At 34.4% G+C, this 16,649-nt stretch overlaps 1 protein-coding gene across 1 annotated transcript in view; it reads right to left on the reverse strand.

The window, feature by feature from the left end:
- The window catches only part of CASC5 (cancer susceptibility candidate 5), an 80,375-nt gene that overhangs the window by 37,661 nt on the left and 26,065 nt on the right, over positions 1-16,649 (reverse strand). The window contains exons 6-13 of the mRNA XM_006831900.1: positions 16,541-16,574; positions 14,445-14,482; positions 10,763-10,809; positions 7,479-10,019; positions 5,082-7,424; positions 3,366-3,504; positions 2,680-2,747; positions 1,737-1,835 (exon numbers count right to left, since the gene is read on the reverse strand). Coding sequence (XP_006831963.1) covers positions 1,737-1,835; positions 2,680-2,747; positions 3,366-3,504; positions 5,082-7,424; positions 7,479-10,019; positions 10,763-10,809; positions 14,445-14,482; positions 16,541-16,574 — 5,309 coding nt within the window. The remainder of the gene's footprint in view (positions 1-1,736; positions 1,836-2,679; positions 2,748-3,365; positions 3,505-5,081; positions 7,425-7,478; positions 10,020-10,762; positions 10,810-14,444; positions 14,483-16,540; positions 16,575-16,649) is intronic.

The following is a 16,649-nucleotide window of genomic DNA, read 5'->3' on the forward strand; positions in this document are numbered from 1 at the left end:
TTGTTAAGTCCGTCTTCTGCCTATAACTGACTGGAATACCTAAAATGGGACTACAACATGCCCATTGAAGGAGGCTTCCTGCGGAGCCTCTGCAATACATAAGACTATAGGTGGAAGCCTGAACCACATCCAGATCTCCAGAGGACAAGCAGACCAACCTGGAGTGGCTAGAAGAACAGAAGATACTTCTTGAAAGAAAGACCTACAAGAAAAAAATATAAAACAACATAGGCAGACCAACTGTTACTACAAGAACAAGCAACTTGCTTGCCCAGGAAACATCAAGGCAAGTGGTTGGGTCCCCTCAGTGCAAACCCCCTTCCAAGACTAAGACTCAGTGGGAATACACACTGTGATTGGTGACCATGCTCGACACCGATAAAGGGAAATGAGGGAAAAAACAGCAATGAAGCGGTGAGCTAAGCCCTACAATGTTCAATAGACTTCTGTGAACCCGGATGGATGAAGACCTGGTTGGCCAGCAGTGTGGCAAGACCTGGGGACTCTTGGGCCCAGATTCAGTGACATAGCCACAGTGGACTAGAGTGAAGAGTGAAGCGTCTAGCTGATAAGAAGAGAGGGCATATGCATAAGAACACCCACACTTGCAGATAATACCCACTTATCCAGGCTTCAGTGACTGGATGATCAGAGCTCAACCAGAAGTAAAAAGAAGAGGGAGAAAAAGAAAGTATTCTCATACAATTTGATGAACTTGACCAACACCTCTGGAAGCAATAGCTCAAAAGAGGGAACAAGTCCTTACAGCAAGAATCATTCCCACCCCCTCCACACACAGAGTAGACAGGGATGGGCAACTTGGACATTGGCTACCCAAAATGGGGGGTGCGGGGGACTACAAAGGCAAGAAGTGACTGGCTTACAAGCTTTCAAGAGTGAACCTAGATCCAAAGGGCCTGGAGGAAGGTAAGAATCTCCAGTGAGTAGTATTCAGTCTGTCAAGGCAGGGCTGATGCAATGAAATGCAGATGGGTCTCTTGTGATACAGTAGTGAATAATTGTTATCATGACTGATTGTGAGGGTCGGAAATGTAAAGGTAGACGTTTTATAGCAAGGAAGGGAGTGATTAACTTTTCAGTCTAGGAGCGGAGGTCCCCAGGACCATCAAGGGAGAAGAGCAGAGAGCGGGACCCTACCCAGAGAAGCAGGGATGCCTGAAATGGAGCCAGAGATGATGACATGGTGCGATGGAGCAGCTGGAGACTTTAGATCCAGAGAGAGAGAGCGACTGTGTGCTGAAGACCTGAGAGGTACGGGGGAAGGATTGCATGGAGGGGATTGTAACCATGGCAATGAGACAATATACGATAGAATGAATGTAAAACTAATGTTATCCCATGTAAACTATCACATAATTCACAATAAAACATTTAAGGAAAAAAAAAATATATATATCTTATGAAGAAACAACCTAAATTAATTTTATCGTCAGGAGAAAAATATCAAAAACAAAATAGATGTCAAGGAGGGAGTGCAAAAATTTTAAATGATCAAAAACCATAATTTAAAGAAAAATCCTAAATTTATTTTTTATTCTAAATACAAATGTACTCGCTACAGGAAAATTTTCCATAGTAAAATTTGCTTACTTCCTTTCTCTCTCTCTCTCCATCTTTTTTTTTGGTTTTGAATAAATGCTTACCTTGATACAGGTTAGTAAAAAAGTATAATATATTTTCACTGAAACAAATATTTGCACAGAAATTTCACTTACTTTGGTTGGGAGATTGCTTTGTCGGGGTTTCTGTATTAAGATGTGGACTTGAAGAAGTATAAAGAACTCCCTTATTGTTATTCTCCCATCCTTAAGTTTCTGAGGAAAGAAAAAAGTACTTGACCACACAAAGATGAGCTCATTTTGACTATAACCACCTCATTTGTTTTTAAATAGCTTAAAAGTACTTTTCATATATTTATACAAGTATATTTCTTATACTTTAGACTATACATAACAAGATTTTATCTAAGATTCTTTCTTCAGTTTTTTAACAGTGTTGTTGTTGTTGTAAAGTGCCATGGAGTCAGTTCCGACCCATAGCAACCCTGAACATGGTTTCTGAGGCTGTAAATTTTTTTATGGGAGCAGAAAGCCTTATCTTTCTTCTGAAGAGCAGCTGGTAGTTTTGAACTGCTGCCCTTGCAGTTTGCAGCCCGATTCGTAACAACTATGCTACCAGAGCTCCTATTCAGTGACAGTAGGGCTAGGAAAAATTATAAGTCTTTTAATCTACTTTATGGAGTCATGGTGTGGCACTGTGAATTACTGTGCTGGGCTGCGAAGTCCGTCTGAACCACAAGGTTGGTGGTTCAAGCTCATCAGCTGCTCCTCAGAAACCTTACATAGGGTTGCTATGGGTCAGAACTGACTCGACAGCACTTAACAACAACAACAATCTACTTCATGGAGTCCTAGTGTGGCACTGTGGGATAAAGCACTGGACTGCAAGGTTGATTTGAACCTTGTTTAAAGGTTCAAACTCATCAGCTGCTTCTTGGACACCCCATACTGGGTTGCTATGTGTTGGAACCAACTCAACAGCACTTACCAACAACAAAAAAGAATATTAGTCTTCTGTATATTTGAAATATCTTACTAGAAAAAAAATTTAAAACAAGATAATAAGTTGTACAAGAAATAATAAATATTTTTTATATACCTCTCTCAAACTCTCTTCACAAATTGTGTCTCTGAGAAACTGTGATTCCTTTTGACTATTGCGATGTGCTAGAAATAAAGCAAAATTAGGCAATGAACAGTCAAAACTAAATTGTAAACTTAATTTTAGTTATCTTTCAGATTTACATGCAGTTCAGGCTCCTGAAGCCATCTACCAGGATCTTTCTGGGAAGGTAATTTAGCATAGCAAAGTATATCCCAGTTCTGAGGCACTATTGAATTTTTCTAATGCTTTTCTAACTATTAGCCTCTGAAATAAATCACTTGATTTCTCTATTGTACATTACTTCTCAATTTGTTAAAGTAACCAAGAATTAAAAATAAAGGGATCAAATTGACAACAGCAACTTGAAAGATTAGATAGTTACCTTAGGGAGTTTCAAGTTTATATTAATGGAAAAGAACAATTCAGTAAAGGAGGGTGAGAATGGTTGTACAGTTCAGTGAATAAAATAAATTATCTCTGAATTATGCATGTAAAATCATTTAATTGGTTTATGTTCTGCTATGTAGTAGGTTAAAAAATAAAAAAAAGTTACTTTATTTATCAATTATTTATAACTCCCCAAAACCCTTATATTACAAATACTTCCTGAACTGAAAAACAACTATTATTTGTCATATAAGCAAATTATTGCTATTAATTAGCCTTTACAAAGATCTTACTACTAAAGTCCAGAGAAGTCCCATCAGTCTTGACTGAATCCAGAGAGCTGCTGCAACTAGAAGGAGTCCTGTTCAGGCTTTTCATTAATACACTGTTGGCATTTTTATCTACACCCTCTTCAGTATGGTGGTCAAATATCTGAAATTATTAATTAAGGAATAACATAAGCATAAAATCATGCATCTATACACTTCTAATGATTAAATGTTTGTTGAACACTCACAGAAATACTACTTTTAGCATTAAATTTAGCTATAATTCATAGGAAACATCTTAGTAAAGAATTAGAATATGTAACAAGCAATTTAAGCCCTTAATTTTATTTAAAACAAAAGTAATATTTAGAAATATCTTTATGCATTATATTGTATAAGTAAATTGCTTTTCAGATAAATTCAAGTTATAACCAGATGTTATGAACTACCAAATGGTGACCTATTCAATATGTGTGGCACTGTAGGAAAAGCACTGAACAGCTAACTATAAGATGAGAAGTTCTAATTCGATAACCTCACTCCTCCAAAAACGTATACAGGGTCACTATGCATTGGATCTAACCTAAGGGAACTTAACAAAAGCAGGGTCAAGGGAACCATACTGCACAAAACTAGACTACCATTTATGTAGAATATTAACTGTTTATGATATCCCTAGCAGAAGGTAGAGAAGAAATTTATTTTCAGGCTTTAGTCTTTCCATCCCAGGTTGAACAAGATTCCTTTGGCTGAAGTATAAAAGGTCACATGATGCTACTTTTTATCATTTTATCTACTTGATTTCACAACCTTAAAAGCCATTCTTATCTATCTCCTTATGTATGTTTTTTTAGAACAACACATTCTAAATGCTAGAATGTAAGCTTATAAATCTGTGCATTTCTGTTGATGCATTCCTAGCACCTAAAATAGTGCCTGGGACATAGCAGATACTCAATATTTATTGAATAAATAGAATATTAATTTTCATAGAATCTATTAAATTCATTTACATTACTTTCTCAAAGCTTCATAAACTATTTCCTACTGGTCCTATTTTATAGAACCACTACAAATATTTCCTTAAGACTTCATCTTAGAGACCTACTAAAACCATCTTCTAAGATTTTAACAGGGTTTAAAGTTTGCTTTCTATTTTTCATGACCCTCTGAAGCTTTCTAAGCTTTATTTTTCCACTTTTAAATCTTCAGTTTGAGTGTCAGGTTTCTTTTTCCCTAAGTTACCTAAATTCGTGTTACTCAACTTAAAAGAAGAAAAAAAATCTACGCTCTTTTAATACAAAATTTCAGTTATTTCACTTTGCGATACTGAGGTTGACATAGGTGTTTGTTCCCCCACCCACTAAAGAAAAGGCCTCTTTCTTTTTTAACCAAGAAAATTCAGTGAAGTTTTTCTTCATATAGTTCATGTAATGGAAAGGTATCCTACTTGCTACATCTATAAAACACTGAAAATGACTTTTCAAATTACATATACCCTGCCTGGAGATTTTCATATGCAAAGCCACCCAAGAATCACTGACAAATCACCAGAGGTGACACAATATTAAGAATCATACACTTACAATGGCTATTTGTCACTATCACTGTTTTAAAATTTAGATATTAATCAATTAATTTCTAAAGGTTCAATGTAGGAATATTTATCTAGCTTTTTAATGGAAATAATCAATTCCTAACTAAAATTAAAAACATTTCTTGGTTCAAGACAAAGCTTACCTGCTGATCTTGTGCAGCATCTTTAAACCTATTCTCATTTTTCCTGAATTTTTTCTCATTCTGAATATCATCATCTTCTTCTTGTACCCAAGTTCTTTTTTGATTAATGCAGGTTTCTTCTATTTTATTTTCAGATGGTGACATCGTACATTGGTATGCTTCAATTAAAATACTTCCCTCAGTTTCTATGCTAACTGAACCTGATGAATTAATGTCAGGATATATAGGAAGATTTTCTTCATTTATATATTGAGATGGACTTAAGTTCACTTCAGCAGCAGCAAACCCAATGACTGAGTCTTTGCCAAAGACTGGTTCAGTTTCTAAGTGATTTAAATCTTTTGTGTCGGCTGGAATCTGCTCCAGATTATCCATACCAGTGACACTATAATTTATTTTATTTGGCAATCTGGGCAAAAAGATTCCCAAAGAGCATTTCTTGATTTTAGTTTTATCTTTTACAACTGTCATTAATGATACAGACTTGTCAGCTCCATTTTGAGAATTTTTATTTTCTTCATTTCTATCATCTTTAGGATTGTTGGACACTATGTCAATATTACATTGGTCTTTTGTTTTCACTATATTCATATCACTGGGTGCCGTATTTGCTAAATCAAGTAATTGTTCTGGAGGAGGTGATATATGAACAATTTGAAAATCTAAAAAATCTTCAGTTTTTCCATTTCTGTTATTCAAATTTGATTTGATAATACTAACACTAGGCACTGTAGGAACCTCTGATGTAATCACAGTATCTGATGGTTTGTTGAGACTGGCATGAGTTTGACTGACTTGCTTAAGTAAGTCTGAGTTACTGTGGAAATCTTTACCTGTATGACATTTAACTGTTTGTAAATTTTCCTTCAATTCTTCTTCATAAGCTGTAATAAATGGTTTCTCATTGTTAAGCCTTGTGGACTCATTTTCATATGTGGGTATACAAGAATTTCCTGTGGCAATATTTAAATTCTTATATCCAAGTTTAGAAAGTATTGTTTCATCTTTATTGATAATATTTTGTCCTTCTTGAGGTAATAAAAGTAGATGAGTTGATAGATTAGGCTGAGATGCAACACAAACATCAACAAAGGTCTCTTTTAAACTATGTTCTGTATTATCAACAAGGTCTTCCATTGGCTCATTTGGAAGCTTAAAAGATACTCGATTTGAATTAAATTTAAGCCTCTCCCCCAGATCTTTACTACCTACTAAGGTTTCATTAGTTAATAGGTTTGGGGGATCCTTAGCCAGTTCCTCGTGATCTTTGAGTAGACAAAGATAGTCTAACTGTACTTTGGCATTGGTTTGAGTAACTTCTGCCTTCTTTATCAAAGGACAACAATCAGAGATAGGCAGTTTCTCAGAATTCAAGTAGTGTTCAGCTGCCAAATCATTTGCATATGCTAGTTCATTTTGCACCGGGTAATTACTGGTTTTCTCGTCTTTATCACACAAAGACATGCTACCCTCTTCCATATTATCAACACAGGAAATTACATTTGGTAAACAGGAATAATTATTACTGGATCCACAAGTAACAGTTAAATGACTGCGTACAGAATCCGTATTAATTCTATCTGTCTTTTTTAAGTGACAGCTTTCAGTTTTGGCTTTTCCCAATGTGTAGGCCCAATCTACAACCTCCTCCGTGATCTTTTTATCTGCCAAAGTGCTATGGAATTTGATGGTTTCTATCTCGCCTTGATCCCCAGACAATGTGCTATTCGGAACAAACGGTACCACATGATGCTGTTCAGTGTGAGGAATAATTTTGTTTTCAATGGCTGGTGCCTGCTTTATAGTAATTTCTTTAACAGTGCTGTCATCCTTTGGAAAAGTAACACTTAAATTTTTTCCTTTTGTTACTCCAAATTTAGGGCACTCTAAAGGTATTTTATCCATGACTTGACAATCTATATAAACAGTGTGGGACCTGGTGACTTCTAGATCATTATGATCGTCTATAAACATGACAGTCTTATCAATAGGCCTCGTAGTTACTACCTCTGGTAAAACAGTTTTACATTCTAAAGCAATTGTGTGACTTCTAGTGATTTCCATGTCATCCTGTCTATTTGTATACAAAGCAGTTTTTAAAGTTTCTGCCAGAGGCATCAAATGAGAGTCCTCTTGATCTTCTAAGACACTTTTATTTTTTATTTTCACCGTACAACTGTGAGTGATATCCATGTCATTTTTACCAATCTCTGAAATTGCAATAGTCTTGTCATTTTTGAGTCTGAGGCTTTTCCTTCGCATATTCTTATCTGATTGAGTGTCATTCAGAAATCCAGGCTTTTGCATATCTTTATCATTTTTCCAGGTTGTTGATTTAGACGTCTCTGGTGTAGTATTGTAGGATAAGCACTCGACTGCTAGGTCAGTTTGAAGCACAGTCCTCTCCTTTGCTTGGTAGTCAATGAAAACAGTATGGGATTCTGTCATTTCTAGATCATTGTGATGATCTACAAACATGACAGTTTTGTCCACAGGACTAACAGTTACTTCCTCGGGTAAGACAGTTTTACATTCTAAGGCAGTTGTGTGACTTCTAGTGATCTCCATGTCATCCTGTCCACATGTATACAAAAGAGTTTTAGAAGTTTCTGCCAAAGGCACCAAATGGGAATGTTTGCCTAATAAAGGTCTATGATTGATTTCTATGGTATAACTTTTGGTGATATCCATATCATTCTCATTATTCTCTGAAAATACAATAGTCTTATCCATTTTTAATGCACCAACACTTTCCCTTCCACAATTTTTGACATTTTGCTTTTCATTCAGAAATCCAGGTTTCTGAACAATTTTGTCCACCAATACTTCTGTATCATTAGGTACAAATACCCCAGTTTTTTCTATAGGATTTATATCATATTTTTCATCTTTTACAGCCATCTGTCTGCTTACTGTTGTTAGCTGACTGCTAGTGTGTTGTAAATTAGTTTTACCAAGTTCTTGTACTTCAGAAGGATCAAATCCAATGACAACAGTATGACTTTTGGTTAAATCCATAGTTTGTTCCTCCACTGAACAACCAATCATCTTGTCATCAGAACAGTCACGTGTGGTACTGCTTAAATTTTTTCTCAGTGACTCAGGCAGCTTAGAATTCTCTCCTGCTACAGACAGCACTGTTTGGCTATTAACAATTGTATTATCATTTTTCACAAGCACTTGTTTTTCTGATGAAAATAAAGGTTTTGTGGTAGAAAACAAAGATTGCTCACATGATATTATATTTGTATTATTTCCCAGTTCTACTTGCTTATTGAGATCTCTACCTGAGGAGATTATATTATGGGCTTTTGCTTTGTTCTGGTTACAACCAAGTGATTGAAGAAAATCTTTATCAAGATGCGATGAAATCTTCAAAACCTGATCTTTTTCTTTGCTCCAGGTTAAGACGTTTCCAGATTCTGCATTTGGTTGAGGGGATTGTTCAATGCAATTTTTATTCATTTTTTCCCATTCACCTGATGGTTTTTTGCTGGCAGAGTAAGATTTACTGGTACTCTTAGGCGCTAGATTATAAAATGCAAGAGGAGTTTGATTTCCTAAGCTACTCGTGTGATATTTAGTCAAATCCATATCTTCATCTGTGAACAGTTTAGTCCTTCTGTCAGTCAATGAAACAGATAAAGCATCTGCTAGACTTTGATGTAATCTTTCCTTAGATACATGAGGAACCGAGCTACAATTTACATTCATTTTCCTATCTTCTGCTACAGCTGTTTGATTTGGGACTATCATTACTTTTTCAGATATTGGTACAGCTGCTATCTGTACATTTGTCTCATCTTGTTTAAAAATTTGATTATCTATAGCAACTGTGTGACTTTTGGTAATATCCATGTTATCCTCTTCTAAACACAAAGTTTTTCCTACAAGAGACATGGTATCTGAATTGGCACATATATTAGAATAATTACTATCATGCTTTAGCAAATTTTTCTCTTCATTCATACTTGAGACACACTTAGTCAATTCCATGGCATCACTACAACTAGAATAAAAAACTGTTTTATAATCTTGAACAGTTGAACTAGAACATACAGATTTTGAGATCACAGCCAAATTTTTAACATCTTGGTCACAGGTCTGTGTGACTATGTGAGTTTCAGTTCCCAGAATATGACTTCTGGTCATTTGTATTTCATTAGTAGGGCCTAAGGTTGAGTCTTGAAATACAGCATTCAGTTTATTCTTAAAGATTTTCTTCTTTCCTGGAGATTTAGCTCCATCGTCTGTTATAACATCCATCCTGACATTTTGAGTTTGGTTTTTTATTTCAGACCAATCATCTACTGATGGTAAAATCTGTGTAGTGCGATTAATTGTCAAATCCATAAAATCACTGCCACAAATTGTAATATCATCACCTTTAACTTCCTTTAAGCTGGTCTCATTGCATATAGGAACCAAAGCCTGAATACTGGCTGTATGACACTGGGTTATATTCATCCTATCATCTTGTTCACTAAAGATTCTAGTCCTATTACCATTATTCTCATCTATATTAGAAGACACATGCATTTGATGATGTATAGAAGAGGCATTATCTGATTGTTTGGCATGAGCAGATAGCTCACAATTTTCCTTATCAGATTCTTCAGAAAGAGAAGCATTAGATTTTTCCATTTTCAATCTTTTTATAAAGTCACTGAAATTTATTTTCTTTTCTGAAGAAATATTTTGATCCATAGAAACACTTAATTCTTTTCTCATTCTTGAATCTTCAGTGTAGAGCTTTAAACTAGCCAGAAATGATTTGGTATCTATCTTGGTGGATTTTTCACTTTGAGTACATTCTAAAAGGCCTTTGGTAATCATCACGGTGTGACTTGCTGTCAAGTCCATCTGATTTTCATCTGAAGAGATAATTGTCTGGCCATTTCCATGTTTCCTTTCTTGGCTGTGTTCTGTAATTGAAAACTATAATAAAAGCAAATGATAAGAGATCAAATCAAATGCAAACATATTTTTAGAGATATTATACAACATATAAACAATGCTCAGTGATAATTTCATGAAACACTGGTTTATTTGGCTCAGTGGTATGGTATATAAGAAGTAATTTGTTACTAATGACTTTTCTAATGTTTGTGAATAATTTACTTTTTATTGTTTTTAGACAAATTAAAAATTCAAGATTAGTTACACACTCAAAAATGAAACAAAAAACACTGATAATGTCAAATATAATCATGATGAAAATTCTTTATATTAGACTCTATGTTCTTGGGAATTGTGTTCTCTTTTAGTCTTAATGCAGTGGTTTTATTTGTAAGAATATAGCCTAATCCTACGCTATTCAAAATGTGGTCTGTGGAGCAGTACAATAGAATTATTTAGGACATTATTAGAAATACAGAATCTTAGGACCTATACTAGATCTACTGGTATGAATCTGTATTTTAACAAAATCTTTTGATGATTTATATGCTCATAAAAGTTTGAGAAGTCCTGATATAATTAATACATCCTCATATGATCGAAACTGGTAGTGATTTAACTATTTTCAGTTAACAAGTAAGGTGAGAAGTTCTTCCAGTCTATGGCAGTCTATTTTGTAGTCATCCCTAAGTCATGCTATTAAACTTTGTTGATTTAAAAAAAAAAAAAGTTTTAACTCTCCAGAGAGGTTAAAATATGAATGCATTTACATGAACACTTACTTCTCTCTGTTGAATATGAATGGGAGCACAAAGTAAAGTATTCATCCCTATTGAGAAAAAAACCAAAACATTGTGATGAATAACTTAAACATATGAGGGGCCTGATTTTTCTTAGATTAGATTAATCAGTTATAGGTATTTACTGAAGTTTAACAGGCACTTAACAACAATAACAAGCTGTTCATGAGAACTTACTGATATATAATCATTAAGACTTTTAATGGTCTGTTCTAGTGCCCGAGTGATCCTCTGTATGATTAAAAATCTTTTTAGAATGTAAAAGGCTTTACAGACTATGACTGGTAGAAATTTTAGACTTTTTGTTTCCTATTTGGTTTATTCATTTTTATTTCCTGGAAAGTAGAGGTTACATGGTAAAGAATGTTGAGTGATGAGACTGAAAGGGAAAGATTTTGAAGGGCCTTTTATTCCACGTTAAGGAATTTAGACATTCCTATGAAAATATGCATTTTATAAAAATAATTACAGAGAAAAGAATAAAGTAAATTCAAAAGAAGACAGCCAGTGAGGAAGTTACTACAATAATTCACATATAACATACTGAGAGTGTAGATTAAGGCAGAAGACAATGAGAATGGAATAAGGGATTAGTTAGACTCAAATATTTACCGTTGAAATATAAAGGTATAGATAGTAAAGTGGATCTTGGAAATATGGTAGGAATTGAAGATCCATACTAAAACAGGAAATACATTTAAAAAACACATTTAAAAGCCAATACTGAAAATATTTTAAAGAGTTTATGGCAACTTCAAATGTAAAGGATGAAATAATTATAGATTTTTTAAATAAAAGGCTAATTTACATATCAGTCTCCCATTCATTGATTATTTTTAATAAAGATTGATTCAGAACTTATTACAGGTCAAAAACTTAACAAAGGCACAAAAAAGAACATGACAAAAACTGCTTGGCCTCAAAGAGCTCCTAGTTTAATAAAAGAGTGTGATAGTTAAGGCTTTCTGTCAATTTGGCTGGGCTTGGATTCAAAATGTAGTAATCCCCCATAATGAGATCTAATATAATGTAATCACAACTGTGATATGATCTGATGCGATCAGACCTGATCTGATGTAATTTTCCTATGTATTGTAAATCCTCACTTCTATGATATTAATGCTCCAGAAGCATCTACATGATGAGGTTGTATCTTGAGTCAATCTCTTTTGAGATAGAAAACAGATTAAACAGGCAAGCAGTGCTCAGAGGGACCTACTACTACACCAAGAAAGGAAGAGCTGAGAATGGAGTGAATCCTTTGGACCTGAGGTCCCTGCACTGTGAAGCTCCTAGATCCAAGAAAAGATTGGTGCCAAGATACATGGAAATCTCCAAGGAATGTTGGACCTGCAAATGCTGAAAGGAAACAAGGACCTTTCTACAGAGTCAACAAAAACAGAAAGCCTTTCCCTAGGGCCAGCACTCTTAATTTGTATTTCTAGCGTCTTAAACTGTAAGAGAAAAATTTTGTTTCTTAAAGTAAAAATACCTGTGGTATTTCTACTGTAGCAGCACTAAGTAACTAAGAAAGCCAGAAGTAAATACCTAAAATAAACTGTCTTAAGTTCTGTAATAGGCTGAAGAATTAAAGGCACATTATGGAAGCACAGAACAGAGTGTCTAACTGCTTGGTTTTGTCAGAGAGGGCTCCATTCTATGTCAGTGCTACTTAAAGTACAGGGTAAGTCCAGAAGTACTGCTACAAAATCAAAGGAAACCTTTATTAAACAAAAATTAGCAAACTGTGAATCTACTGTTTCTAGACACATTCATTCTCCATCAAGGTCTATATACTTCTGAAGGTGGTGTTCCATCTCTCTAATAGTTCTCTTAAAAATTCTGCACCTTCAATTTATACCACGTCAAAATAGCAGTTTTTGCCATCTTCGAGGGACTCAAATCATGTTCCTATTAAATGTTCTTTGAGTTTTGAGAAAAAAGTCTGAAGGGGCAGATTAAGGCTGTAAGGAAGATAGGGTAAGGTTTCCCATTGAAATTCTTATACGAAGGCTTACAACTGTTGTACAATGAATGTCTTGATGGGGAAAAAAATTCCACTCTCACCAACGGTAGTTTTCAATTTTATTAAAACTTCTTCCTAATTATCCCTTGATTATCCTGTGTCCTATAAGACAATTTATTAAGATTACCCTTTCAGAATTCTAAAACACTGTCATCATAACCTTCTGACCTGACCTCTCTATCTTGGACTCATTTTTGCAGTCTTCCTGACTTTTCTTAAAAAGTTTGACCACATAAAAACTGTTGCTTTATGTGGGACAGCATTCCCATAAACTTGTTTCAAAGAGTTAATGATTTGGTAAGATGTCCACTAGGGCTCTGTTAAAAATTTTATATTTCTCCTGACCTCAAAATCATTTTTTTTCATGGCATAAAGAGTATCCTTATTTATTTTTCTTAAGGCACTCTAATGGTGCTGTGAGTTAATGCACTGAACTGCAAAAGTTGGTTTGAACTGCAAGGTTAATGGTTCAAGATCACCGGTTGCTCCTCGGAAAAACTATACAGGGTTGCTATGGATAGGAACCGATTCGAAGGCACCTAATAACAAAAACAACAAGACTAAGACAAGGGTATTACTGAGAGAACTTGCCTGCAGCCATCCAATGATCACAGAGACATGCTTAAACACATTTTGTTTGGAATAAATTGTAACTCTAGTAGCAAAACTTTTGACTTCCTCTCTCCTCACATGATGCCGGTTTGTGAACTGCTTGTTAACAATTCATAAAATAAGAAGCTTACGGCAAGTATAAGCAGGTATACTTCCTGCATTAAGAAAGCCTTACTAAGAAAAAAAAAAAAAAGTCAACTAAACAGTAGCTTACATGTCACAGTTGATTTACACATACATGTTCTAACACAAGGTCCTATTCTGCAATGAATTGCATTCATTTGTGGATGGGCTACTTTGAACAGCACTGAAGTACGGTCTTGAAAAATGAGAAGATTGCTAAGCATATTAGAAAAAGAAGAACACTTCATAGAGGTGAAAATGAGTCTACAATGGGAACTGAAATTAGCACATTATGGACTAGAACATAATGTATTATAAAAGGATTTCCAAGTCTGTGTCACTGAACAATTATAAACTGGGAAATATAAGATTTAGAAATATATATAATAGATTAGAAGAGTTGTTGTTGTTAAATGATGTCAAGTCGATTCCAATTCATAGTGACCCTGCATAGGATTTTCTGGGGTTATAAATCTTTTGAGGGAGCAGAAAACCTCATCTTTCTCCCACAATTAGAAGGGTAAGAGACAATATATAACAAGCAGTCCAAGAAAAAATAATGAAGACTTGAATTAAAACAGTGGCAGAAAAAAACAGAGAATAGGTATCAGATTTGCAAGATATTCCAAAGGCAGAATAGACTGAAAGTAGATTCAAATGGATGTGGAGAGTGAAGGAAAAACGAAAAATATTCCTTGATTCCTGACTTGGGTGAATGAATAAGTACGTGGGAGTCTAAGGCAAGGAAAAAAAGAAAAACCGGTTTGAAAGAAATAATAGTAAATTTCTGAAATTCTAAATTGAAGACTTTGTGTAAAAAATAAAGGTTTTTTACATGACTAATCAAGGAATCTGATGAAAGAAAAAGTGTATGGCATAAAAGATAATCTGATTCATACTTACCAGTAATCTCACAGTGATTATCTTCTGGGTTTTTACTCCTAAAATTTAAAAATATTTTCATAATGTATCTGTTGTTGTTAGTTGCTATTGTACTGATTCAGACTCACAGCCACCCTATGTTTGCAAAATACAACTGATCCATAGGGGTTTTAAAGCTGTAACCTTTTGGAAGCAGATCTCCAAACCCAACTTTCAAGGCATCTCTGGGTGGGTTTAAACTGTTCATCTTTAGGCTAGTAGCCAAGCACTTAACCATCCATGCCACCCAGGCATTTCTAATAATGTATGTTGTTATTTCAGTGATGTCAAGTCAGTTCTGACTCATAGCGACCCTGAATAGGGTTTCACAGGAGCAGCTGGTGTGTTTGAACCAACGACCTGTGGTTAGCAGTCCAGTGCTTACCCTACAGTGCCACCCCAGGACTCTTGATAATGTATACATCAAATAATTAATAAGAATCACAGTATCTGACTAAATAAATGCTGGCACAGACATATAATAGACTGAGACAGACCTATATATAATGACATAGGAAGTACCACAAAACATATTTTTGAGTAATTTTTTGTATGGCTTAAAAAAAACTTACTAAATATAAACATTACTTGGATATATAAAGAAAATTTCTACAAGGACACTCAAATTATCAATAGTGGTTATCTGTGGGTAGTGGGTTACCTGAGGAACAGGGAGATTTTTACTTTATACCCTCTTTACTTTTTTGAAAACATGAATACTATTACTTTGATTTCTTTTCTTTACAATTTTAATTTAAAAAAATTGAAAGGCAATATATCCATGTGATTCTAAATGAATAAATTACAAAAGGTTCCCTTCCAACATGTATCCCTTATCCCGCTTCCAGTTCCCTTCACGATAGGTAATCAATTGTACTAGTTTTTTGTGATCCTTTCAGAGATATTTCAAGCATATATAAGTCAATATATTTACATGTGTCTTGTATATATGTATCAATATATAAAAACATATGTATCAATATATAAAAAAACACATACACACACTTTGTTTTTCATCTTGCCTTTTATCCTAAATAATATGGTTTATAAATTTTTCTATATTAAGAGCATTCTTAACCCTACCCCCAGAAGCATAATAGTAAATTACATGGAAACTTTGTAATTTATTTAACCAGTCTCTTAGTGATTGGTCTTTCAAATCTTTTGCTATTACAGCGAAAAATGTCACAGTGAATAACAAACATCACATTCATTACAAACATTATATTACAAGAATATTGATGAAATAAATTCCCAGACATAAATTTGCTGAGTCAAAAGGCATGTACAATTAAAATTTTGAACAATACGGCAAAATTGCCTTCTGCAGAGATTATCTTTTTACCTATATCTTTAACTTATTAAACAAAAAATTGTATCTCAATATACTTTGACCTCTGGTAGCCTAGTGGTTACGAATCAGGCTGCAAACCACAAGGTCAGCAGTTCGAAACTACCAGCTGTTCAGCCTCGGAAACCCTGTACAGGGTCGCTATGAGTCGGAACCGACTCCATGGCACATAACAACAACAACAACAACATACTTTTAATTTATATTTTTCTTATGATGAAGAACAGCATTTTTTATATGTTCAAGAGTTAATGGTATTTGTTTCTCTAAATATTATCAGAAAGATTAAGAAAAATCTGAAGGCTTGGTATTTGTTTTATGTATTTTAAGGATTTATATACAGGAGCAGTATTCCATTACTCTATTAAAGCTAAAAGTTATACAATGTACCTATTTATCAGATAAAGCAGTATATTAAAATCTTCTAAGAATTTATTTTTTCAATTAACCCTAAATATTCCATGAAAAGGAGTATTTAATACTTCACTCATTTAATAAGAATAAGTGGTGGTGGTGGTGTGCCGTGGAGTCAGTTCCGACTCATAGCAACTCTGCATAGGGTTTCCAAGGCTGCAAATCTTTACAGAAGCAGAAAGCCTCATCTTTCTCCTGCGGAACTGCTGGTAGTTTCGAACTACAGCCCGATTAGTAACCACTACGCTTTTAGAGCTCCTGATAAGAATAAATAACTTCATTTATATAATTTGAACCAAATTACGTTACTTACTGAATAGGCAGAACATTTTCTCCTGCTTCTTTTCCTATAAAAAAAAAATTTGTTCATGGATAATTTGATAAAGCATTAGAAAAAATTATATAAGGACATTAGCAACAAT

Source organism: Chrysochloris asiatica, unplaced genomic scaffold (genome assembly GCF_000296735.1).
Source record: "Chrysochloris asiatica unplaced genomic scaffold, ChrAsi1.0 scaffold00004, whole genome shotgun sequence".
Taxonomy (NCBI): domain Eukaryota; kingdom Metazoa; phylum Chordata; class Mammalia; order Afrosoricida; family Chrysochloridae; genus Chrysochloris; species Chrysochloris asiatica.